Here is a 27,829-nt window from a genome sequence, read left to right as displayed (position 1 = left end):
CCTTGCCCACTTTTCTTACCCAAAATTCAGAAATCAGGTGAAATCTGTCTCAGGCAGCGGGGGCAGGGCCTGCTCAAAAGGCAGCAGCCTAGGACCAAAGCACCAGCAAGAGCGCCAGAGGATCGGGGAGGTTGCCGAAGTGAGTGGGCATCATGCCTGCAGCACCCATGCCGACTGCCCCTTCCTGGCCAGAGCTGGAATGCCATCGTGTTTAAGTGCCAGATGATGCCTGCCTTCCCTCCGGTGGACCTGGGCAACTGCCGGAGAGAGACGGACCTGTTTCAGCACCTGGCACCTACATGGCCTCACTTCCTCCAAGATTTTGTTTGCTTACCTGATTTCCAGCTCCATCGCATTTCTTGATCACGTTTCTCGCTATCGTGTGCAGGGAAACAAAAGTTTGTGGGACTAAGAAAAAAAGTTCAATCAATCAATTCCAACATTGCAAGATCTTTTTCTTTTTTTTTTTTCACAAGAAGTTGGAATTGATTGGTGGATAGATATTCAATCAGATGATAGCATCCAGTTGATTTTTTGGGGCCTAAAAGGTAGAAAGATTCAGACCTGATTAGCATTTAGATGGTAAGCCAGGCAGTAGAGGATCAACAGGGAAGTTCAAAAAATCCAGAATGAGGCTATTAGCAAACTATTTCTGAATAGTTTCCAAAAAATACTGCATGGATATATGCAACAAATTATTAAAAGTGAAATTCAGCTTCATAAGGACATCATCATATACATATAGACCCTAGTTCAATCTTTGCTCTATATAATACTTCTTTCTATTTCCAAAGAAACAAATGACTACAATCAGAATAAATCTCAAAGATTTTAAATATTGTATCTGCTTGCATTCTCAGTGGCTGTTTAAAATTCTTGTGATCACATTTGAACTTCTGTTTCTCTCACAGGTCTGGATGTGTGGAGGTGGCATGTTTGATGTTCCATGTTCTAGAGTTGGGCACATCTATAGGAAATATGTTCCCTATAAAGTCCCATCTGGTACCAGTTTAGCAAGGGTAAGTTCCTGGACTTTAATAACTCCTTGACTTTAAAAAGTCTACATTACTTTTTTGCTTGATTTTAAATTAAGCATAAATATCACATTCCCAACTTTCAATCTTATCTTGAAGAATTAAGAATAAGAAATCACCTTTAAGGGATATTTTAGAAATATTAATTCATGAGCCCTGACAGAATAGCTGCCATAATAGGAATGGCCAGTCACAAAAAACATATTTACTAGAAGGAAAGCTGGTAATTGCTATTTGTCTAGTGTTTGAAGATGATCTCCATTATATCAGTTTCCTTTTTTATTTTCTGGGCAAGTGGAAGCAGTTCTGTGACCAGGAGTGCCTGTTGTCAGCTTTAATCTGAATATGAATACATGAAATGGGTACATATAAGAAAAATAAAAGAAACAATAGGACAGGGATCTGAATATCAGCTATGCCCTTTAATGGATCAGGATAATCTAATACAGTGGTGTCAAACTCAAGGCCTGGAGGCCAAATCTGGCCCGTGGGGTGCTTAGATCTGCCCATGGGACCACCCTGGAAACAGGAAGGGTTGGCCTACAGTGCCTCTGCCATTTAAAACAAAGCTTGGGAGGGCTGCATTCAGCCCCCGTGAGCTGCGTTTTCACTGGCAGAGGAATGTAGGAGGTCATCATGGCCGAAAATGAAGCCTGAGAGGATCGTGTGCACCCCACCTCGAGCTCCATTTTCACTGGCAGTGGGTTGCATGAGGCCAGACTAAAAATAAAACAAAAGGAGAAACGTTTCCTCTTTTGCATTTGAGCATCCAAGAAGGGACAGGAAAAGAGAAAGTGAAAGAGAAAGAAAAAGAAGGGAAGAGAAAGGAGAATGAAGAGGGAAGGAAAAAGAAGAGAAGGAAGGGAGGGAGGAAGGAAGGGAGGCAATTATAATGAGAGGGAGGGAGTGTCTGTGATATCTCCTGTGGATGATGGCTTATCCACATCTTCCTCTGAGGCCTCTAAGGAAATGAGAGAATTCCTGGCATGTCAGGTATTACTGATGCTGAGCTGTCGGTAGGACATGTTGATGCTTTAGATCATTTTATATATGATACATTTCATCTTCACTGTGACATTTTCATGTTTATTCTTACGTTCCATGTTCTCACTGGATTCCCACTGTTTTTACAGAAAAAAAACTATATATGTTTTATTTGTCAGCACCATAGAAACCTGTCATAAACCCACTAGTAGATCCATACCTTTTGCTCAATAGAATGTTAAGTACCATCTGAGCTGAGCAGACCACCATGCTATATTGTCAGTCACTTTATTTGATCTATCAACATATGAAATGCATAAATGGTTTATCATCACCTTCTCCCTCACAATGTGAAATTTGTGTATTTGTGATTGTTATTACAGATTAACAGAGTTGGAAGGGACCTTGTAGGTCATCTAGTCCAATCAGATCCTCTTCATTCAAGAAGTAGCATCTTCATCATTTTCATTAATTTTTATTTGCAAAAAAAAAGCACCCTTCATTCAACATTGAAATAAATTGTGGATATTCTTCACAACATTCTGTCCAAAACAAAAATGTGGGGTGGATTTAAAAAAAAAAACAATTAAAGTGATCATGCAGCTCCAGCATCTTCCTGTGATACTGCTCCCCAATAAAGATGCTTGCTTGCTTTTGCTGGTCAGCTGAGTTGCCTTGGATAATCCTACTGGAAATATGTACTCTTACAGTACCTTCTTGGCATTGGCCGCCTTTGCTCATCTCTCCCCGAAACAGCACCATGATCAAGTAACATCGCAGAACTTGCAGGTCTCTCTGTGCTTGGAATGTTTAAACTTAAAAGTAACATTAGCAGAAATCAATGCCTTATCTCTGAAAACAAGACCTAGGGTAGACATGATAGCGGTGTTCCAATATTTGAGAAACTGCCAGAGAGAGGAGTGGGGTCAATCTATTTTCCAAAGCACCCGAATGCCAGAAAAGGAATAATGGTTGCAAATTGAACATGGAGAGAGATTCAATCTGGAAATAAGGAGAAATTTTCTGACTGTGAGAACAATCAACCAATGGAACAGCTTGCCTTCTGAAATTGTGGGAGCTTCATTACTCGAAACATTCAAGAAAAGATTGGCTGCCATTTGTCTGAAATAGTATAAGGGCTCCTCCTTGGGCTTGGGGTTGAACTAGATGACCTACAAGGTCCCTTCCAACTCTGTTAATCTGAAGAACAAGAGCTTGGGTTGTTGAAAGCAGTGATCAAACTACTGTCCCATTGTACAGAGACTACTTATCTGCTTCATTTTTCAAAAATACCTTTAAAGCTCTTCCCTTAACTGTAGTTGACAATTTTAAAAGCACTGTACTTATTAAAAGCCTGTCATCTCTCCTGGCTGTATATTTCTTTCTCGGCCACTGGAGACATCAACATGCTTCTGATTGAATGGCCTCTCTTGTTGCTTTGTTTCTCCTTCCTCATCAGGTCCTTTGGACTTAGTCAGAGGCATTTTCCTCCCTCTTTATTTTGCTAGCTGCTTTCCTCATTGTACCATTTGAAACTCCTAATCTCTTGTGCTCTTCAGTGCAGTTTTTCCATCTCTTTGAACTACGAGGAGAATTCTGCTAAGCAAGAATACCTTTGTTTCCGTTCTTTTATTCTTTGCTTACTCCTGAGGCAGTATTTCTATTGTTTTATTTATGTTCTTTTCTACACTTTATTTTTTTCCTAAACTTCCTTTTCTGTTTCTTCTTTGTCATGACACCTTTTTCCATAGTTAACAAATTCTGGTTAATCACAATCCTCCACTTTCTCTCTCTCTCACACACACCACTCATCCCCTTCTGTATCTGCATTTGCACCGTGAGAGAAAAACTCCTCCCTTGAGAAATCTCATAAATTTAATGTCATCTTTAGCCATAAGAAGGCAGCAATGGTAAAATTCCAAAATCTTTTGTCAAGGACTAATTCTGGCAGTCAATTGACTCAAATACATTCATGTGTACATAAACAAATAAACACATAAATCCTTTACATCTGGTCTCTCTTCCCTTAATCTCTGCCACTTGTTTATTTTGACTCATCCCAGGCGGTCCTATTGAACCAGTTTCTTTAATAAATGCATCTATCTGGCAAGCTCTTGGTACATACTCATTGCATCAATGTTTTTAATTACTTCAAAACTCTAATTGTAGCCCAAGTTTGCAGGAACAAGAATGTTCAAATATCAGCTTGTTTAATGGAACTTATATTTGCATAATATAAGCCACCAATGTATCCCTATGGATACCACACAATGCACCATACCCGTTGGTCAAAACTAAAATCAGGAAAAGAAAGATGGGAGTGAGAGTTTAATTAATTGAATCTCTGAAAAGGCAAAAAAAAAAAAATACATTGGACTCACAAGATTTTTTTAAATGCCAGGAAAAAGGTATGATTCAGTTTGAATTCTAAATAATTAATTTAAAGTTTAATGTTTTTTCTGCCTGCAAACAATGCAGAAAACCAACTACATTTTTCTTTTACTAAGTAACAAGTGAAATTAGAATTAGTAGTAGCATTCAATTGAAACCATTAATTGAGATTTTACTGTTATTTGGTTAATTAAACCCCTTTCAGTAATTGAAGAAAGGGAGGAGTGCTGTTGTTGATGTTGTTTAAGAAGCTGTCACTCTTTGCTTAAAAGCTATTTGCTAATGGATAACCATCTATATCTCTGGTTAAGAGAATGATGTTCTATAACTTTAAGTATATATCAAAGCTAACAACAATCACTTGGAATCAAGATGTTTCTGCCTGCAAACAATGCAGAAAATCAACTAGGCTTCTTGCTTTTTGTTGTTCAGAACCTGAAACGTGTGGCGGAAACTTGGATGGATGAGTTTGCTGAGTATGTTTATCAGAGACGACCTGAATACAGGCATCTTTCCACTGGTGATATTTCGGCCCAGAAGGAGCTCCGAAAGCATCTCAAGTGCAAGGATTTCAAGTGGTTCATGGCTGCAGTGGCTTGGGATGTCCCCAAATATTTTCCACCAGTGGAGCCACCACCTGCTTCCTGGGGAGAGGTGAGGAACATATTTAAATCCAGGATTCAGCCTAATCCCATCTTTAGTCAAAATAGTCAGATACAGCTATCCATTTTCAACAAAGCTATTATTACTACAGTACAGATTTCACAAAATCAGCTTTAACTTTCATGGTCAGTGACTAGGCCACTGGAACTTAAGAGTCAATTGTTGAGTGGTAAAACTGCTTCATTTTTTCCATCATCATTTATCAGTACATATACAAAAACGTATTGTCATCATTAATTTTTTCCCATTTGACATTTTAATAAAAACATATTTACAAAATACAAGGCATAATATTCATATTTAAAATAAATAAATTGCACCCAACTCTTCTTCAGAATATCGTACAGTGGAAATGATGATGTGTCAGTCTAATTTTGTGAAGATAAAGCATAAATTCAGATTTGTCTTCCTTTTTGGTAAACTTATTTGTATGTGCATAGTAACTTGATAGATAAGTTTCCTGTTATTGTTTGGTTCATATTGAGACAAAAATACAATTGCTTGAGTCAGCCTGAACAAATTCCAAGTGATGTTTTGAAATATTTGATCCTCTTGGTCTATTTACTGCTATGTTTTGTTACTAATTTCCTGCTAGGTTTCAGTCAATAACTAGGGTAGTTCCAATTAGCTTGTCAACAGGAGATCTATTGGTATGTTTGTTGCTATAGCTTTTCTTCCCATGCTTTCTCCCAAACATGCCCAGATAAACTTACGGGCAAAATTAAGCCCAATACTTTTTAATCACAATCCAAATGAACAGAATGTTTAATTTGAAATAAAATATATAGATTTATATATACTTAGGTTTTAATTATATTTATCAATATTACATACTTAATTACATAATTGTGAATTAATTTATGAACAATGAATATAATATTTAATGGAAAGATAAAAGATGGTCAGGGTGACATTTATCCCTTATCAGGATTTTGTAGAATTCTTTGGCTATACTGCAGAATGGTAATTATTGTGCAGACAGCTTTCTTTCAATTGCTCCTCAATCTACCCCCTCCTTGGAGAGGTGCATGAAAAAGCTGGGGGGGTTTTCCCCATATGAATAGACATGTTCATTCATTCTTCAAGGATCCTGATAGCTGCTTCTGAGATGTAGGATAGTACAAATCTTCATATAGAGCTATTCACTGTGTGGAATGAAGCTAAATTTGTGCTGAAATCACTTTCAATAATTTCTACTTCCCAAGATCAGGATATGTTAGAGAAAAAAATGTATTCCAGTGTGTCAGGGAGAGAACAATATCAGTGAAAAGAAGTTCAGCCACATAAACCAAATCTTTGCAGGGGCCTTAAACATTTTATTTTAAGTGTGTGGTTGAGTACATGGAAGCATGCACACATATACGTGTATATGTTTCTGGAAAATAATCTATGTGGTCACTGAGAATCAACACAAACAAGTAGTTTCTCACTGTTAGCTGGAGAACTGGGATATCATGAAGCTCATGATGAGCAAATCCTTGTTCGAGCAACTTCTGGTGCTATGTAAATGCAACCAGTGGCACAAATTCTAAACAGTAACAAAGTCATGGAGGAAGAGGTTGACCCTGTAATGACCTGCAAGATGTGTGCTATGTTTGTATTGCAGCCCATGGAGGACTCAAATTATATCTGCACCAAGTGCAAACTGATCAGATTGGTAGAGGATAAAAGCGGGAGGACTAAAGTTATATCTGCCACTCTGAGTCTCATACATGAAAATGAGGAATATCTCAGAAAGGCGGAAGTCTGTATTCAAATTAAACACAGCAAGGAAGAAACAACTACAAGGAAAAATGAAGCCTTAGAGCAGGGGTCCCCAAACCCTGGGCTGCGGACTTGCATTGGGATGCGGTGTGCCAGCAGCTAGACTGCCCAAGCAAGCAAAGCCTCATCTGCACCAGCGCAGGATGCAGGCAGTGTGTTGAAACCATTACCCCTCCCATCCATAGAAAAATCTCTCTCCATAGAATCGGTCTGTGGTGCCCAAAAAGTTTGGGCAGCTAGAGGAAGACCAATGGCAACATATCACTCAGAGGATAAAAAACAAAACCCAACAGGAACAACAACAACAACAAAAAAAAAACAAAAGAGTGTCTCTGCCACTGGAGTTGAACAATTGATTTTATGTCCTCCTCCTGCAAGAAATCCCACAGGCTTCTGAAGTAGGGACTTCATCTAATGTTCCAGTGACAGGAAGAAATGTAGCTCAAACTGTCACAAAAAGGAAGAACCTGCTAAATTCTCCAAACAGAAAAGGATGTGTAGTGGTGATCTGTGACAACTTTATCTTCTAAAAGGTGGAGGAGGGAAACAGAGTGTCAATTATACTGGATTAATTATTATTAATAGAGATGAAAAGATTGAGGGAATGTTAGTTATAGGAACTGTGGAACATAGTGATCGTGTCATACTAGAATTCACCATAATGCAGGGACAGGTGGCTGAACAAATCAGACTAGCATTTTGGACTTTAAGAAAGCTGATTTCAACAAACTAAGGGAAAGAACAGGAAGGATTCTATGGGTATATCAGAAGTAAAAACAGTATAGGATAGTTGGGATATTGTAAAAATGAGATAGTAAAGGCCTAAACAAAACTAATAGAACAGAGAAAGAAAAATAAGAGACTCCAGATTAAACTTGCATGATTGCACAAACTGAGGAACAGAGAATCTAATTTCTGAAATCTGCATTTTTCTTCTTCTCCAAGCTAATTCTTGTGGCTAAGCCAGATATAGCACTGATTTAAAGTCAAATGAATTGAAGGAGCAATATATATTTCCCGCTTTTTAATTTTGCACCCTTGGTTTTTTTCCCCCTACTGGCACCCTATTTACACCTCATGACATTTTTAATATGAGATTTATTATGTAAATCTGTGGGATTTGAAAGCTTTTATCTTGTAAGATGGCATGACAGTGACTCTGAGAAGAATGTAAAGGCACTGACTGTGGTAATCAAGGACAATACATTATCTGAACAGTTTATTCAACTGAGCAGCTTTTTCAGACTTTGTCTGCCATATATTCCAAACTCTGCAGATTGCTTTATTTAGCACTCTAGTTCTTTGCCACTTCCAGCGTTTGTTCTGCTGCTGAAGTGTCACTTGGTATTTTTCTAAGCCGTGCAAACCTAGTTTTCAACAGGCAGATGAAACTTACAGAGTCATCATTTAGATAAAACCATAATCTGATTACTGCTTGGAAAATGGAGCCTGGGTCAATCAAATAACTGTTGCTAAATTTATTTTGTGACTTTAGATAGTGCTGATTAATGTACATGTTTTCCATCTCTTTTCTCATTTCCAATCATAGTCCAGGAATGTGTGTTCGGCTGAAAGATAAGCGATTAGTATAAAACAGTGCTGGTCACAACTGGTCAATTATTTTATGACTGATCATAAGCTAAGTGAGTCAACAGTAAAATATGGCTACAAAAAAGCAAGTGCAACTTTAGGTAGCACCTATAGAATGATAATTTACGAATTGTGGGAAGCAATAATTCTGCATTTGTCATCTCATTTTGAGTAGTGAATCTATTTCTGAGTGCTATATGTTAGGAATAACTTCATAGATGCAAAGCAGAACAATAAAAATAACAGTGGGATTCTACCATATATCACTTCCATTATTACCCTTTTATTGTCAGAGTACAGTATGTGTACAATGAGATTGGCTAAGCCTCCCTTTGTGTGTCCCCCTCCAACAAAACTCATAGTGAGGACAGAAGTCTCTAACCTAAACCCAATCTGATTATACTATGTGACCTTGTTGCACAATGCGCAAATCTATCATACTTTGTTGACATGAAGTTATTTTCTGTTCAGAAGTCTGACAACCCATGGGTAGAAACTGTTCTTCAGCCTGTTGATGCGGCTGGCTATGCTTCTATATCTCCTACCCGATGGTAGAAGAGTGAAGAAGTACTGACCGGGATGTGAGTCATCCCTGAGAATTTTCCTCACTCTTCTAAGGCAGCGAGCCCTAGTGATGTCATCTAGTGGTATCAGGGAACAGCCCATGATGTTTTGTGCTGTGCTCACCACCCTCTGTAATGTCTTTCTATCTGCGGCTGTCAAGCCAGCATGCCACACCATAATGAAATATGTGAGGACGCTTTCTGTTGTGGACTGGTAGAAGGAGGTCATCAGTCACTTAATTTTTTCACAAGACCCTAAGGAAATGGAGTCTCTGTTGGGCCTTTCTGGCCACCTGGATTGTATTGATTTTCCATCTTTTCTGAGGTAGACTCCCAGGAATTTAAAGAAGGAATCTCTCTCCACACAGCCCCCGTTAATGTAAAGTGGGGCAGGTTCCTCTCTCTTCTTCTGGAAGTCTAATACCATCTCCTTTGTCTTGCTGATGTTTAGGTGCAGATTGTTTTCCAGGCCCCATGAGGATAATTTTTTAACTCCCTCCCCCCCCCGTACGCTGTTTCGTCTCCACCTGTAATGAGATCCAATACAGTAGTATCATCTGCAAACTTAATGATCACAGTGGATGGGTCAGATGATACACAATCATGTGTGTACAGTGAGTACAGGTAGGGACTGAGCACACAACCCTCTGGGGAGCCAGTGCTAAGCTTCAGCGAGGTGGATGTTCCTCTCCCTTTGGTAAAGATCTCAAAACAATTAAAATTATAACACAAATATCACATTCACTTTACAACATCAAAAGTTTTTATTATTATGTTGCACAGTCTTCAGACCAAAGAACATATATATTGCCCAGCTAATTGGTTACTTTTAATTTGTATGGGAGCTGATCCCTTTTCTCTTGGTATTCTGTGCTAATTTCAGGACTTGCTCTAGCTCTAAACATCTATATGTATATCGCTGCATCTTGCCTGCAATATCTTTGATTCCATCAATACCTCCTATCGTACTAAGGCTTTAAATCATAATTCCTCCTTCTGTTCAACAACAGAAGCTGGACCTTATCTTTACTAGTGTGATATATAACTCATGTTGCCATGCGGCATCATATGACATGTTGAGACTTTTTTGCCTTTTGCTAAACTGGGCATGGGTGTGGCCAGCGTGTGACGCATCCAGCCCATGTGACACATCCGGCCCATGGGCTGGGAGTTTGATAGCCCTGGAGTAGAAGACTTCAAAATTCACACTTCCCTCCTCTCATGACCAGTCTGTCTTCACCTATATCAGCCTAGGTGTTTTGAGAACACTGAGATGTTTGCGATAATCCACATTCTTTCTCCTGGTTCATGGCCTTGAGTGCTGGTGCAAACTGGTTCTGAGCTTCTCTGTTCTCTGTTTCCTATCATGTACCCATACAGGTTTGTTGCCCATTTGTTCCTCCTCTCCTCCCTCCCTCTCTTCTAGCCTTTGGTGGCAAGATACTAGCAAGACACCAAGCCAAAGATGGCAGATGTGACACACAGGATGTTCTACAGATAATTAAGACAAAAGCCTCAACCTAAATCATATTTTATATAGACTTAATTTAGCACAAGTAAGAAATCAAGTTTATAATTACCCTCTGCCTATAGTAGATGACCAACTAGTTCAACTGAGAAAGTAAAATACTTAAGCCAGACTTAGAAAGGTCTATACACAAATTTGTCTCCAGGCAACCTCCAGAGAAAACAACTTTTATCACAATTCAGAGGCTATTCTCATTTCAAATATGCCTTTTGGTTGTAATAGACTGCCTGTAGGGAAGGTACTATGACGCATATCTGGAGAATATTATTATTTACAACTCTGCTTGGAAGAATACCTGCAACAGTTGAAGAATTTATTTCCAGGCTTGAAGCAGCAGACTTAACTGTCTATCTAGCCAAAGGTTACCTGGGGTTTTCTGAACTGCATTAACAAGGTTACATAGTGAACCAGCAAGAAATTAATCCAAAAGGAAAAAAGGAAATGAGTTAATCCTGGAATTAGTGGAATACTGTGGATGTCTTGTTCCTTGCTTTTCTGCCAAGGCAGAATTCTAAGTTGCTTGTTCTCCTTTGTTACTGAAACATATTAAGATTGCAAATGCCTCACAGATTTTAAAGTTATGGAGAATCAATAATATTTTTTCTCACAAAATTAATGTGTGTAATTTCTTGAAACTTTCTTCAGAAAATAGATTTCTCCTATCCTACCTTCTGTCCTTTCTTTTTTGCTTTATCTAGCATGCATTTTTTTAATTTGTGGATGGATGTACATATGGTACATACACACATTTTTAATGCTGGCTGACACAGGCTATGAATGCATAGTTTTTCACTCAGAAGTATTGTATTGTATGGACTATAATCCATTATCTGCTTTTCTGGTAAAAAAAAGTGTGTCATGGGACAGTGCATTTTCTATGCATGTTGCTGAAAGATGATGTTTTTGTGTAATCTTTAGAGCTGATCTGGAAAGCTGAGAAATTGAATTTCCAGAGCCTGATGTTATAACTTGTTTTCAGCAAAACAATTACAGAAATTTCTAAACATTAAATTATAAAATAAATATTGCTTTCTTGACATTAGTACTCCATATATGGATATTTTCGAACAATTTCTCCTATAAAAACAGTTCTGGTAACATTACACAGCTCAGCTGAAAGCACGCAGTCTCTTTAGTTTGCTATTTCAATTTACATGGCTGCCTACTTAAAAGACATCTAGGCATCTAACATTAATATAAGCCAAAAAAAAGAATAAAGAATATCCAAGAAAAGAGATAACTTTATAAACATTAAAAAAAACACATGCACTGTAATATCAGTATCAAAAGTCACTACTATTACTAAATCACTTAAATCATTCCTTTTAAAAAAAAAGAAAACTTGTACAGTAGTACCACGGTACTTATAATCAATTGGTTCCAAGAGCTGCAATGATTATCAAAAATTATGAGTACCAAACAAATATTTCCACAAGGAAGAGTATAGTGAGTCACAAGGCAGCCTATACTGTCAGGTTTTAGCTGGTGCATTGAATACCAAACAAACAATGAAAAACAAAAAAAAAATGCATACCAAAATCCACTGAGTACCAAATTTGATGCGTTTCAAAGCAATTGAGTATCAAGGTATCACTATATAAGGTTTGCTAAGGCAAATGTACATGACAACAATCAGAGGCCATTTCTACTCTGTTATGTGGTGACTGTTATCACAAGATCAGAAATAAAAATGCTTTAATCTCTTAGAAAATATATATCATTTTAGGTAGGATACTTTAGCTAGGTTTTGCTCTGTTCCAGTAATAGCTCCTTGGGGGCCTGATCTAGGTTCACAGTTGTCTGTTTTGTTTAGCAGTAGTGCATACCAAAGGAGATATTTCCATTTTAAATGCTGTTCTGTGAAGCTTATGAGAAAGGTCATTCCCCCTGGCTCTCATATTTTAGCTATCAAAGGATTACACTAAGACAAAATCGTGGACTTCTCCAACGTGCCTACCATCCCTGTCCTATTGTTTCTTTTATTTTTCTTATATGTATCCGTGTATTTATAACTATGTTTATACTTATACTATTATCTTGTAAGCAACTGGCAAATCAAATCAAATCAATAAATAAATAAACATTTCATTATCCAACTGGGTACCCTTATCAGTACAAGTGTGGGCTTTGTTATGTTTTTACATGCAGTAGCTTACCCTGCCGGTTCTGGTGGAGAGGTAGCTTTCTCTTTAGTTTCTTGATTAGCGTACTGATCAACAAATATTCCCTTCTATTGAGACAATATTATTTCATGGGTGTTTTAAATGCAGATGAGGAAAATTGGCTCAAAATTGCACACCAAATGAATTTTAAATTTGGATAAACAAGGCACAGCAACTTTATTTACTCCCCTAATTATCAGGTCAGTTAAAGAGTGCACTTAATTACAAGATCAGCAATAGTGAAGATTTTCACTGATCACCAAACCAATTGCTTTTGAGAAATTGGCCAACGGAAACATTAGTCCAGAATATTAATACACTAGTACAGGGGTCTTCAAACTTGACAGCTTTAAGACTTGTGGACTTCAACTCCCAGAATTCCTCCTGCAGTCATGATAGCTCAGGAATTCTGGGAGTTGAAGTCCACAAGTCTTAAACTTGCCAAGTTTGAAGACCCTTACACTAGTATGAAAGAGCTGTTTAAACCTCAATATTTCTCTGTAATATCCAGTTCCTGAGCAGCATACAGTTGATATCAATACAATTTATAATCAATTGAGCTCAAGTGCCAAAATTTATCCTAAGAAATTTTGACATTTTGATTCAATTCATATAAATACAATAGCAATGAATGTAGATTGGGATACACCAAATCCAAGGTTTTACTGTGCATCTCTTGTGCAAAACCATTGAAAACTAAGCAGACACAACCCAAATGTAAGGCAAAACATACTACTTTTCTTGAGCAGACTTCCTCCTCACCTCTCACAATGGCTTGTCACCTTGATTTGACAAAGATTTTTTTTCCAGTTTTGATAAAACTGTTTCTTTTTTATTTAGCTTCTGTCCATTTACAGTGACAAAAATAAAAATTTACTCAAATCCAATAGCAGTACTCAACTGCAAGATACTGTAATGTTAAAGATACTGTAACTGCAAGATACTGTAATGTTAAAAGAATAGGTAGTACATCCTGTCATACCATTAAATTGGTACAAAGAAGTAATTACAAATTAATCTGCAACAAAGTTCTTCATAGTTATTGTAAAGTCAAACATGCAATATGAACTTTGATTCTCCAGATACTCCTCCTTTACTCCCCCATGTTCAATTAACAGATATCTTTCTCATAAATCACCTTACATTCTTATAGGCTATAAAAAAGCAAAATGCAGCTGATTTTTAGCCAAAAGTAAAACTTCTTATCAATATGGTACTGAACTGAATTGACAAAAAAACCAAAAGTTTCTTTGCTTTCTTTCCAGACAAATCAGCATTTTCCAAGCTGTGTTGTGATGCTTAACATAGGTTTGTTAATTTTTACAGATTCGAAATGTGGCAGCTAATCTCTGTATGGACAGTAAGCATGGTGGAACAGGCACTGAACTCAGACTAGATATATGTGTGAAGGATGGCTCTGAACGGACATGGTCACATGAGCAGGTATGTTAAGACAGCAAGTATATTTTAGGGTTGTTTTATTTTTTTAATGCATTGATCACACTAGAAGCTTTTGGAATTATAGGGCTTGGGTGGAACTTTGGAGGTATTCTAGTTTAAGCCTCTGCCCCAAAAAGGAGACCTTATAAGTCCTTGACAAATGGCTGTCCAATATTTTCTTGAAAACTCTCATAATGAAACACGCACAATTCTGGAAAGCAAGCTGTTCCATTGCTTAATCATTCCCACTGTCAGGAAATTTCTCCTTAGTTCCAGAGCACCTGATTACAACATCGAACATGTAAACAAGCTAAATTCACTACTAACATGGGCAACATCCAGCCCACACGCTTTTATCTTTCTTGGTGACTTCAATCTACCTCGTATTAACTGGACCCTAAACAAATGTATAACTGAACCCATACATGCAACCTTCTACAATGCTGTTACAAATCTGGGACTGGAACAACTAGTAACCAATAATACTAGACTTAATAAATACTAGACTTAATAAATCTCATGTTCTGCAATAGTTTGAATTTAATTTACGGAATACAAACTAAAGAACCCTTTTCCAACAGTGACCACAATATGATTGACTTTTGTCTCAACATACGTCCACACAAAAATCATCACAATGATGTAATTCCCAATTATAACTTCAAAAAAGGCAACTATGATCTTATAGACAACAATCTCTCATCCCTTGATTGGCAATCTCTATTCACTGGATGCAATACTGTTGAAGACCATTACAACATATTTTTAATTGAAGTCAAAAGAGTCATCAAACTATATGTACCAATAACAACTCCCAAAACAAAACAAAAAAAAACAGATTACCCATAACAATAAGGAAACTTCAATCCAAAAAGAGATCACTCTGGCGGAAAAACTAATCTGGTCACATTGCCAGCTTCAAAAGCCGATACAAATATTTATGCCACCAGATAAAGACTGAATGCACCAATTATCACATTAAACAAGAGGAAAACCTTCTATGCACCAATTCCACCCCTGCTTTCTACAATTTTGTAAACAACAAACTAAAAGACTCAAGGTCCATCCCATCCCTGATAGGACCTAATGGTAAAGACTGCAACAACGCCACCATTAAAGCCAACATCCTTAACACATTCTTTGGCTCAGTATTTGTAAACAGCAATGGATCATGCCCAGTATTTTCTATCCAAACCACAGAAAACTACAATGATCTAATACATATTGATTTTACAGAAGACAATGTTGAAAAAGCACTACACAATCTAAAACCATCTCTATCTATTGAACCAGATGGAATATGTGCCTACTTCTTAAAAAAGCTATCCACTGTCATAGCAGAACCTCTAAGCATAATTTTTGAAAAATCTTTCAGGACCAGCTCCTTGCCTAACCTATGGTCACAAGCCACAGTCATCCCCATCTTCAAAATGGAAGACCCCAGCCTAGTTGAAAATTACAGACCAATCTCTTTATGTTGCGTCTTCATGGAATCAATTATTGAACCAAGTCATGGAATCAATTATTAACCAATCCATTATCTTCACTTAGAGACAAATGACCTACTCTCTAATAAACAATTTGGTTTCAGAAAAAAAAACTATGCTGTAATCTGCAACTCTTACACTGCAAAAACATATGGACTACACAACTTGATCAGGGCAAAACAATAGACGCAATCTACATAAACTTCTGTAAAGCCTTTGATTCAGTGGTATATAACAAACTACTCCTAAAACTAAAATCTTATGGTATCTCTGGACAACTGCATAACTGGACAGAAGCATTTCTGTCAAACAGACAACAAATGGTCAAAATTGGGAGTGTCCTTTCAAATTCTGTACCTGTCAATAGTGGTGTCCCTCAAGGCAGTGTTCTAGGACCAACTCTCTTCATACTCTATATAAATGACCTGTGTGAACACATTAAGAGCAACTGCATTCTCTTCGCTGATGTTGTAAAGCTGTTCAATACCACAGACAATACTGCTACCCTTCAAAAAGATCTTGACTATGTATCAGAATGGTCAAACAAATGGCAACTTCAAATCTCAACAAATAAATGCTCTGTCCTACATATTGGCAAAAAAAATCAGAAAATAAAATATAAGCTGAATAGTCAAGACCTTGTTGATGATCCAAGCTCTGTAAAGGACCTTGGAATACTCATGTCTAATTATCTAAGCGCTAGAGTCCACTGTAACTACATAGCCAAAAAGGCATTAAGAGTTGTTAACCTAATCCTACATAGCTTTTTCTCTGGTAATATCACGCTGCTAACTAGAGCATACAAAACATTTGCTAGACCAATACTCAAATACAGCTCATCAGTCTGGAACCCACATTACGTATCTGATATTAGCACAGTTGAGAAAGTCCAGAAATATTTCACAAGAAGAGTTCTCCACTCCTCTACTCATTGTAGAATACCTTATGCCACCAGACTTGAAATTCTAGACCTAGAAAACCTTAAATTATGCTGTCTTCGGTCTGATCTAAGTATGGTGTATAAAATCATACATTGCAATGACTTATCTGTCAATGAATACACAATAGATACAAACTATACACACAATAGATACAAACTCAAGGTTAACCGCACCAAACTTGATTGCAGGAAATACAACTTCAGCAACAGAGTGGTCAATGTCTGGAATACTCTACCTGACTCTGTGGTTTCTTCCCCAAACCCTCAAAACTTTAACCTTAGACTGTCTACTATTGATCTCACCCCTTTCCTAAGAGGTCTGTAGGAGGCATACATAAGCGCACCAACATGCCTACCATCCCTGTCCTATTGTTTCTTTTATTTTTATTATATGTACCTATTTCATGTATTCATAACTATGTATATACTTATACCTATTATCTTGTAAGCAATTGACAAATCAAAATAAATAAATAAAATAAATAAATAAATCTAGAACCTTTTCATAGTTACTATTATTGAGCCAGATATTGCCTCTTCTAAATCTGTGCATTTGATTTCTCCTGCCTAACTACAGAACCTTACTTTTCTCACCATTGAACTGCATCTTGTTGGATAGGGTCCAATACTCAAGTCCATCAAGGCCTTTCTAAGTCTTGAGTCTATATTCCAAAGTGTTGGCAATTCTTCCCAGTGTCATCTGCAAATTTGACAAATTCCCTGTATATTTCCTGATCTAGATCATTTATGAAGATGTTGAAGAGTATTGAGCCTAAGACAGAACATTGAGGTATCCCAGTGTAGGCTTCCTTCCCTATAGATGTAGTTCCATTAAGGACTACATGCTGAATGCAGTTGGTCAGCTAACTATGAATCCATCTGATGGTGACACTGCCTATCCCACATTGTTCTGTCTTACCAAGAAATAGGCTGTGGTCTACTTTGTCAAATGCCATACTGAAGTCCAAGCATTTCCCTGATCCACTAATTTAGTCACTTTATCAAAGAAGGCATCTTTGTTAAATCAGAACACATTATCTCAGGCCTTGAGCTGATATAAACGTAAGTTATTATAATTTGCACTTTTCCAGTAGCCTCAGTGACAAGGCTGATAATTTAGTGATGTTATTGCAATTTTAATGTGGGACAACTTAAGGCCAGTAATTAGTGGACTTCCCTGGATTATTTCCCATTTCATCCAGAATCGCATGCCAAAAAGGAAAACAGTTATTAATTGCTGCTTTTAATGTACCTATTGAGGCAGACAGATAAGTGAGAGTGGTTGCTTGAGATGGAGACTTTAACTGTCTTTCAAATTGCCTAAGAGACAGATTATTCTGCCTTGCTAAATTGCCAGTCAGACTATTTCTGAGCATTGGTTTAACATTCTTCAGAAATAGTACTGGGCCTCTTTGTTTAACTGCATACCTAATGGTCTTTGGAAGAGAACCCATATCTAGAAAGTAGCCCAATATGTAGATATTAAGTGCAGGAGAAGGGTTGAGGTGAGCCTTGGGAGAACTTGATTTCATTTCAGTCAGTACCCCAGTTGACCCATCAGTCAAGCATAGAGTGAAGTTGAAGGGAACTGTCAGTAAGTGCTGCAAGGGACTAACAAATGAACGTAGCCAGAATCACCCAATATATTCCACATCCCTATGATACTTTCTGATCTCTTATTTAGGTTTACAAGATAAATAAACAAAACTCCTATCAGTTTCAACCCAATTTCCATATCAATGATGTGGAAAAATGGCAGTGCTGAGCAGTTGATTGCCACAGCCGGCAATACCCACAAACAGATATTGGCTTTGTAAAACAATGTTAGAATAAATAAATGAAATAAGTAATAAAATCAATAAAAAATATACCCACATAAAAAAAATTTGGGAGTTTTGCAGGAGTAGCAAAAAAAAAAAAAAAGCTTGTAATGCACTGATTTGGGATGGAATCACCAGTAAACAGCAGGCAGAATCTGACTCTCTTTCCCAGTTTAAATCTGCTGAAATACCAGTCCTTTCTAAATTCATTGTATACCTCATTTAAAAGCCCATTAACCATATGTTTAAAAACAGTAGTAACTTTCTTCCAAAAGAGAGCTAAAATCTATGTTCATAGGATGTCTGGCATTCTGTGGGTAGATTCAACTGGAAAATACTACTTTAAAATTAGACCAGCTAAAGACAAATTTAAACTACCTCTGTAGTGAGCTTGAGAAGAAACAAAGGCAGTGTCATGAGGTATTCCAAAAAGTGTTAATAAGACTTCTTTGTGAAGGGATGTAAAGATTACCCCTAGCTAAACATGTACATCCTATCCATAAATTATATATTGAAGAGCTGTGCTTTGTTATGAAAATGGTAGAGGAATGAAATGTATCAAGTTATCGAATAGCTAAAGTGCCATTTGTGAATTAATATCATAAAATGTATGTACCATATTAAGTTATCTGAAGGAGACATTAACGAAAAGAGATAAAAATAAAACTGAAAGAAAAGGTTTGGGTCTTTTTAATTATAGACAAACATTTGGTAAACATTAGACAAAATATTCCTTTTTTGTTTCATGAAATATTAAATCCTGAAAATTACAGGTATTTTTTCTTTTTATTTATCACATTTAGAAACCACCCATCTCCATCACAGAAATATTTTACATTACTATAATTTTTCTATGGAATTGTATTATTGCAACACTAATGCAGCTTGCATTTGATAACTGTTTACAAGACTGTATCTCCACTACTGATTTATACCATTTTATAGAATTAGACAACCATTCTGTTTGCCGGTGTAATGACAACCCAATTTAATATACCACAAAAGTTACTGGGTGATTATGTAAAACACTTTAAATTTCTTCTAAAGAAATGGCTTTTGGCAACATTAGTGTAAAATGTTTTGGTTAACAAGACCCATTAAAATATCAGAATTATGCACACGTTTTTAATTCTGCAAGGAAAGATTCATGCTATTTAAGCTACTCCAGTATGCTCTAATTAGGGTGTTGAATAGAACTGGGAAGATCCAGTTGATGTTGAACCATGAAAGTTCATTTGATGATTTTCATTTTGAGAGTTTGGAAAAAGTTCAGAGAAGAGCAAGATAATTAAGAGCTCAAAGATTAAAACTTACGAAGAATGGTTGCAGGAATTGGGTATGGCTAGTCTAGAGAAAAGAAGGACTAGGAGTGCCATGATAGCAGTTTTCCAGTATTTACAGACTGACACAAAGAAGATGGGGCCAATCTATTATCCAAAGCACCTGAAGGCGGGATCAGAAACAAAGGATGAAAACTAATCAAGGAGAGAAGCAACCTGGAATTAAGGAAAAACTTTCTAACAGGGAGAACAATTAACCAGTGGAACAGAAGTTGCCTTCAGGGGTTGTGGATGCTTCATCCCTGGAGATCTTTAAGAAGAGACCGGATATGTTTAAAATGGTATGGGTTTTTTTTGCTTCATCAGGGGGCTGGACTAGAAAACCTCCAAGGTCCCTTCCAGCTCTATTCTAATTGATTGATTGAACCAGTCAATCAACCTTTCAGTCAATAGGTGTCAGAGGCTGCTGATTGGGGGATAGATTAGGAACGTGGTAAATATTAGCTCAATTTCTCACCTTTTTTTTTTTTCTTTACTTTTCCTGCACATTGATTTTGATTTATTCAATATATAGATTTAAGCTCAAGAAATCATTGACTTAATGGGGATTCATCGGAAACAGGTGTCTAATCCATCTTAGCTATTTTATACAACAAATGTGGTAAACCCTTTGCACTGCTTGTTCTTTATTCCTTTTAGTATTAAACTGACTATGGGCCTCATAGTTTATGGATTGTAATTTTAGTATAGTAGATCAGGTATAATTGACAGACTGGATTTTATCATAGATTTTCTGTTATTTATTTTATTCCAGAATTTTTAATTGTATATTTACTGAGTGTTTTTATTTGTTCTGGTCTCTGGTCTATGACTGTAATAAAACTTTTTAAAAAATTGATCCTAAAAATAGATATCCCCATACCAGTAACTCTTTTTTTTCTAGCAGGCCTATATTTTTAATTCAAAATCTGTAGTTCCCCAACATATCAGCAGAGAGCAGTGCTAGACAAATAGACTTCCAAGTTGAACCAAGGCAGGAAAGAAAAATAATAATCCTAAATTTTTTTTAGAGATTTTGAGAGTCCGAAAGCATTAAGATAGAGAGCTTATCAAAAGTTATAGTAAATTGAGAAAGAATGATGAGGTGAATAAAATCATTTGAAGAATAAATGATTATTCAAATATATGGATTTTATTTTTCAGCAAAGCTATATGCAATATAATGTTGTTCCAAAGGCAGCGAAAAACAATGTTGATTTATTATTCTTGATTTAAACTAATGCATAATAAATATAACAAGTTTGTCATGGTTCAAAAGGTCAGAGAGATCTAGATTAAAGATATAACTTTATTTATAAGATGTATTAACTACGTGAATCCAAAGAGCTCTTGGCAGTATACAGAAATAAAGCAAAATAAATAGCTTAATTATATAATAATACCAACACAAAACGGTAAAATTATTCTGGTTTTAACAATGCTACACCATCTGTTTTGAAAGGTTTTCCAAAAGAGCCAATTTCTCATGATTAACCCCACAAGGAGAGCAGCCACCTTGCCTCCTACTTGTTCCATAAGATTGGGGCCCACACGCAGATGCCCTTTGTCTGAGCTGGGTGGGAAGAATCTTTACTGGGAAAGGCAGTCTCTTAAAGACAGGCAGCCAAGTCCTTAACTATGTAGAGCTTTATAGATATTTATTAACAACCTGAATTACACTGGAAGCACAATAGCAACCAGGGCATGTGTATTACATGGCAGTACTAGCTCTCCTTAGTATGTACATAGACCATTATATTTTTTAATCAACTGAATTTTCCAGATGACTTTCAAGGGAGCCTTATGTAGAGCTAATAGCAGTAATCCAGTTGTATGATAATAAGGGCATAAGTGATTATCCTTAGTGCATTCAATTCCAGGCAGTGGTGCAATTGGTGTAACGAACTAAAACTAGACAGATGCACTTGACCTCCTATTCTTACAGCAAGAACTGTAAGCACAGAACTCAAGTTGCAGTCTATCTTCCCTCAAGGAAAACAGCACAATTGATAATCAAAGTGGCTTTATTCTGGAAGCAGTAAGTTTCTGATTTAAATGCATTCCATCTTGTTTGAGTTAATTCAAGTCTGTTTTTCCATCCATGCAATGACAGCTTTCAGGCACTAAATCAGGACTTCTGAATCCACACTTGACCCAGGTAGATATTGCAATCCAATATCAAGAGCTGTGGTGGTACATTGATTAGAATGCAGTATTGCAGGCTAATTCTGCTGACTGCCAGCAGTTCAAGTCTCACCAGCTCAAGGTTGACTCAGCTTTTCAGCCTTCCAAGGTCAGTAAAATGAGGACCCAGATTGTTGGGGGCAATATGCTGACTCTGTAAATCACTTAGAGAGAGCTATAAAGCACTATAAAATGATATATAAGTCTAAGTGTTATTGCTATTACCTGCATGTTGATACCTCACTCCAAACCAATGGATGATCTTTTCCAATGACAACATAGCTGTTAAACAAGAGCAGAAAAAGGACTGAACTCTATGGCACTCTTTAATGATGACTCTTAGTTCTGACTTATCTCATCCTATTTCTACCAGCTGGATCTACCCATTCAGGAGCAAAACCACCATAAAACAGTATCTTCCATGCCCATGGTTGATAATATCAAAAACTGTTGGATAAGAATGGTTATATTCCCCATCCAAATCCTATTACCAGCCACTCATTAGAGCAACCAATACAATTTGCATCCCATGATCAAGTTTGAATCAGATTGCCATGAGTCTTCAGAGTTCTTTGTAATTGCTTTACCACCATTTTCTCAACAACCTTCTTCAAAACAAAGAGCTGATTTATGAAGATGAACTGGTATATGTCAATTAAAAGTGGGTCCAATACTGATTTCTTAAGGAGAATAAAGACCACTGTTCCAAAGCATCTGGAACCATCCCATCTCTTAAAGAGGTGTTGAAAATCTCAATCATCTTAATCGGTTGAATGATGGACCAATCCATTTGTACAGACCTGACCTCATTAAGAACTATGTTGTTTGCTAAAATCTACAAAGTCCAAAAAAAAAAAACACCTTTAACAATATCGTCAAGCCACTGTTTCTTCAATTTCCATCCACTCTAGCTTACAAGCCAGTATATACAAGTGATTTTACCCATGAACTTTCACACAGTATTGCACTAATGGAATCTTCCAGTCCATCCTTCCTTAAAAATACTTAGAATACTCAAAATGGTATCAATGTTTGAATAAAAAGGCTGAAAAGTAATCCTCCTTTGTTGTCCTTATTGTCATAGAGTGGACACAACTTTGAACCAATTTGCACACGTGAATGTATTCACTTCTCATTTTCTGCTAGCATTGTTCCAGGTGTGAGATTTAGTATGAAGATGGCCTTGGTCTCACTTGATTCTGTCCTATGATAGACCTGGATTAGGGGTGCCACATCAATCCTAGTGCTCTTTGATCTCTCAGCAGTTTCCAGTACCCTTGACCACAGCATCCTTTTGGATCAACTTTGGGGTTTGGGATAAAAGGCATGGTGGCTAGTTTCAATCCATGATGAAAAATGGGGAGAGATTGGCCCATGGCCTTTCACCTATAGGATACCACAATGCTCAAAGCTCTCTCCTCTTGTGTTTATCATCAAACAAATCCATTGGGTAAGATCATCTGCTCCTTGAGCTTCAATATACTGATTATACCCAGTTATATATCTATATCTATGAGTAGCCAAGTGCTGCAATCAAAGTCCTAATCCAATGCCTAGATACTATGTAGATTTGGGCAAAAGGGATCCTAATGGATCCCTTTTAATGGATCCCATCCTAATGGATCAAGGGGCTGTATTTATTTGGGTTCTTGGGTAATGGGGGTGATACTCTTGACTGTCAGTGAGTTGTACTTGGATCCTCAGGTCCTGCTTCAAGTTCAGGTGAAAGTGGAGGCCAAGAAACCATTCAAAAGTATATCATGCATCAGTGCTATCCTGTCCTGGACGAGGACTTTCTTTAAATAGTCATGCCATAATCATAACATGTTGTGATTACTATTGTATATGCACTGTACATAGAGTTGTCCTTGAAGCCATTTGGAAGTTGTGTCTAGTCCAGAATGCAGTTGTGATAATGATGGGGGTGTCATAACAAGTACATGTGAATTTACAACTTAATGAACTAATCAAGCTACCAGTTGGCACAATTCAAGATCCTGGTTATGAATATAAAATCCTTCATGGCATAGGGTTTGGCTGCCTGAAGGACTATCTTAAGCCATCTCTTCCCAACTGCTCCTACCCAGCACTTTGGGTTTTCTTGATTAAACTGCCTAAACTTTATAGTCTTCATCATCCACAATGCTTTTCCCCTAGAGATTTTAATGGTTCCCAACTTAACATTGTATAGGAAATAGTTAAATACTATATGTTGTTCCCCCAGTACTTGGGGACACAGTGATTATAGAGACTTCCCATTTAGTTTATATCCTATAATGAACTTTATGACTAATATTTTGTTTTCTGGTCTGTGTATTCATTTATATGTTGGGTTTTTAATTTAAGATACATAGAGTCATCTAAGATACAGATGTCCTTGAAATTTAACAAATAAATTTTTATATGCAATTTTCAATGACTTTATCTATAATTGATTGTGAATCTGATTTTTTTAAACAAAAACAATAGGACAATATCTTTCCAGTTCTGTCTGTGATTTTGCTGCATCTAGGTATTGTCCGATCAAGTATTTCAGTTTCATTAATATTAATAGCCAAGCTGGTACTTTCTATTTTTGGCCTTCATGGCATTTGTAAATAATACTTGTTCTCAGACAGCAAAAAGCATTCCTGCTGAGTTTTTTTTTAAGGGTACCATTCTTAAGCCTCCATCCTGTTTTGGTGTTATGTGATTTTTCTTCAGTATCTTTTCCAGAAATGCTCATGGAATGTTTTGATTTTTCAAATTTCTAATCTCATTTTAAGCCATTGCCTTTTATAGTTATTTAGATTCCATTTATGCAAAGAACCCTTCTGGGTTTTTAATAAAGTTTTTTTATTGATCTTGATCATAAAGCCCTTTCTTTTTATCTAATTTTCCCCCCTGCAAAAGTCCTTAGAAGATACAATCTATTGACATCATTACAAGGATACAGGAGATTATTTAACTATCACTAATTTCTGGTTTGCTAGTCAAGATTTTCAATGTACAGTTGATTTCAGTTGACTATTGTTGTAGTGTATTAAATTATTAGGATGATCCATAAGTTGATGGTTGTGATTGTGTTTTCACTGTGTAGCCTAGACTTTAGGGGCTTTTGTTTGCAATATTGTTTGCAATATTCTGGACTTTTTTTCCTCTTTTTTTCTTTTTGGGTTGTGTAAAACATCTAAAATTTCCAAGATTACCAAATTTTATGTTATACCTTTGATGGCTTTGTTTATTTATTGAATATCTTCTTGAGAGTTAGCGATTTCCCTTTTGCATATTTAGCAAGTACAAATTACACAAAAAATGCTCGCCTCCTTTTCTTCCTTCTCATTCTAGTCCAAGCCAGATTTGAAGCCTACTTAAAGCACCTTCTCTTTTAAGGTAGAGATGGCAGTATATGGTGACCAGGGATTGGATAACATTTTTTTCAAGACTGATAGCTACATCCAAGCAGAATAATGATACTTATTGGAGTTGACAGTATTTCCTGTGTCCATATTCAAGTGGGGCTTAGAAATGTTTCTATTTTTTAAAAAAAACAGTCTCAATATTATGTTAGAACACATGCTTCAGATTTGTGAATTATTTGTCTCTTCATAAAGGAAAACTGCTGTCAGTTTTTGATGATCATAAAAAAAGTTGTGGGTGACTCTGGGTTAGATACATATTGCATCCTGGAACATAAAGTCCCAGCCTGTTTTGAGGATTCATACCATTCTTCAGCTCTGTGGCAGCACCAAAAATTCCTTTGATGGCAGTCATCATTGTTTCAGTCTTGCATTGTTAATGAAACCTTCTTTGGCTTTTGTTCTTCCCAGGCAGGAAAGCTGCCAGCTCATAGCAGCTTTATTTTATCTTTAGAGCTAAATAACTCATGCAAGAATTGAACAGGAACTGAAAGAATCTGATTGCTTTATACAGGATTACACATGGTTGTTTTCCTTGCTATAGGCATGACGACAAACTATCCTAGCAAGATGTGATGAACCGACTTCTTCAGTGCCAGTGTTGGAAGAAGAGAAAATAGCCGCAGTATTTGCAAAAATTAAACAATCAGTTCAACTTATTTTTTGCTTTTACAATAGAGCACTACTTCGCGAGAATGAAAAATACTCACCTTTTTAATGTAACTATTTTAGTGACATAATGAAGATGGGAGAGAATCAAAATATATTACCAAACTGCAAACATTGCTTGTGTTAATAGCTATACTACAGATCAGCTAAGAATTGCATTTTGCAATTCTGGAATTGCAACAATGTGATAACCCCTCAACAGACACATTATTCAAAATAGTGCAGTGGCCAAGTACTATCTATGAATTATAAATGATAACCTGAAAAAATCCATAATGTTGTGCTGAAAGTTGACAACCATAATGAGTATTAGTCTAAAATTAGTCTGAAAAGAAGTGGGTCTAGTTTGGTGAGGATTTTTTTAAGCATCTAGGCTTTTGTTTTTGTTTAATCCTGTGAGGTCTGTGAAACATCTGATCAAACTGTCTGATTCAGTAGTTTACACTTTCCCCAATAAAAACCTGTGGATCACTCAGACTATCATATGAAAAGTTCTAATCAGCTGTAATGGACCCAATAGCTTTGAAAGAGATTATATCAAGTGAGTTTTATAGCCATGGTTTGGCAAAAGAAATGACAAAAGAGAAAATTAAACTGACAATGCATAGCTTTGTTTAATTGAAAGGAAAAGGTTAAGTGCAGCACCTTCTGAATCAAGATAATTGTATGTCACATAGTGAAACTTATATCTTTAATGGGAATGGAAGACAGTGGAGAAGGAGGAAGAAATTCACATATTACTTGAAAGGATTAATTAGTTTATAAAGCACATTCTTTTTCAGGCACATATTCCGTGCACCATCAAAGGCAGTTGAATCCAAAGAAAGTTTAAAGGGCTTTTCAAAAAACACATTTTTAAACAATATTTTTTTTAAAAAAATTTCCCTATAGTCCTTCAGATGTGTTTGAAACTCTCATTTAGTTTTGGTCTGAAGATTATGAGAACCAAAATCCTACCTAGTTATAGGATACAAAGTTGTAGAAGACTGGAGATCAAAAATATACTACTTGGAGCATTTACTAAATTTCCTCAACTTCACTCATGTCTTGGTCACGTCTTGAATGGACTACTGCAAAGCACTGCATGTGAAGCTGCATTTGAAGTATGTCTAATAATTAGTGTTGTTTCCTTTAGAGTTCTTCAATTTCAGCCAGGAGACAAAGAGACGGAGACAGAGAAAAAAATATCAGCAGCCTTTTTAATAGATGATGTGAAATGTTACCATTACCATAGGTCTTAATGTAATATCTAGATTATGGTATCAACTGGGGTAATCAATGCCCAGCCTAGGATAAAGCAAAGATAAAACATGCAGGTCCATGCAACAATTAAATAATGCTTTTTAAGGCTGTGTTCAAGAAGTGTTTTCAGGAAAAGTCAAACAAATTAAACAAACAAACAAATTAAAATGGCAGCCAGTCAATGCAATCTAAACCCCATTCCATTTGAACATGTATTGATGTCGCAGAAAGGCTAGGCTATCTGGAATCAAACTTGCATCCAATCCTGCTAAGTGAGAACTAATCAGCAACAGATCTAACAAAACTGAAAAGTAGACCCGGGCATCATTTAATTAAATGATAGTATCCATCCTCATCACCTTTGTTGATCATTCCAATAAAATCATGTGGTAATGGTAGGGTACAAAATGGAACTGTATGCAGTATAAAAAAACAAAGTGGAACAGAAATTTTCCAATATGACCCTTCATCTACTCTCAAAGTATTGTCAAAGCTTTGCCTCCAATTACAATTTACTGTTATGGTTAGCTGGCAGCAGGTGCAGATGGCTGAGGAGAGCAAGGACTCAGATGAGGGGCCAAGACCATTAGGGAGTGGACTGCTTCCTTCAGAGATTGTGTGGGCTGGCAGCAGTGATGAGGAGGTTCCTGA

At 36.7% G+C, this 27,829-nt stretch overlaps 1 protein-coding gene across 5 annotated transcripts in view; it reads left to right on the top strand.

Moving 5' to 3' along the window:
• The window catches only part of GALNTL6 (polypeptide N-acetylgalactosaminyltransferase like 6), a 472,288-nt gene that overhangs the window by 432,829 nt on the left and 11,630 nt on the right, over nt 1-27,829 (top strand). For 4 of the 5 annotated variants that reach the window (XM_087936414.1, XM_026699693.2, XM_087936413.1 and 1 more), the window contains exons 9-11: nt 912-1,019; nt 4,842-5,063; nt 14,006-14,122. In XM_087936414.1, the coding sequence (XP_087792540.1) occupies nt 912-1,019; nt 4,842-5,063; nt 14,006-14,122 (447 nt within the window). The remainder of the gene's footprint in view (nt 1-911; nt 1,020-4,841; nt 5,064-14,005; nt 14,123-27,829) is intronic. The other variant, XM_087936415.1, reaches the window with a different exon arrangement.

The sequence above is a fragment of the Pseudonaja textilis genome, chromosome 6 (genome assembly GCF_049901715.1).
Source record: "Pseudonaja textilis isolate UNSWEBS1 chromosome 6, rPseTex1.2, whole genome shotgun sequence".
In the NCBI taxonomy this organism is placed as follows: Eukaryota; Metazoa; Chordata; class Lepidosauria; order Squamata; family Elapidae; genus Pseudonaja; species Pseudonaja textilis.
This window is presented reverse-complemented; position numbering and strand designations above follow the sequence as displayed.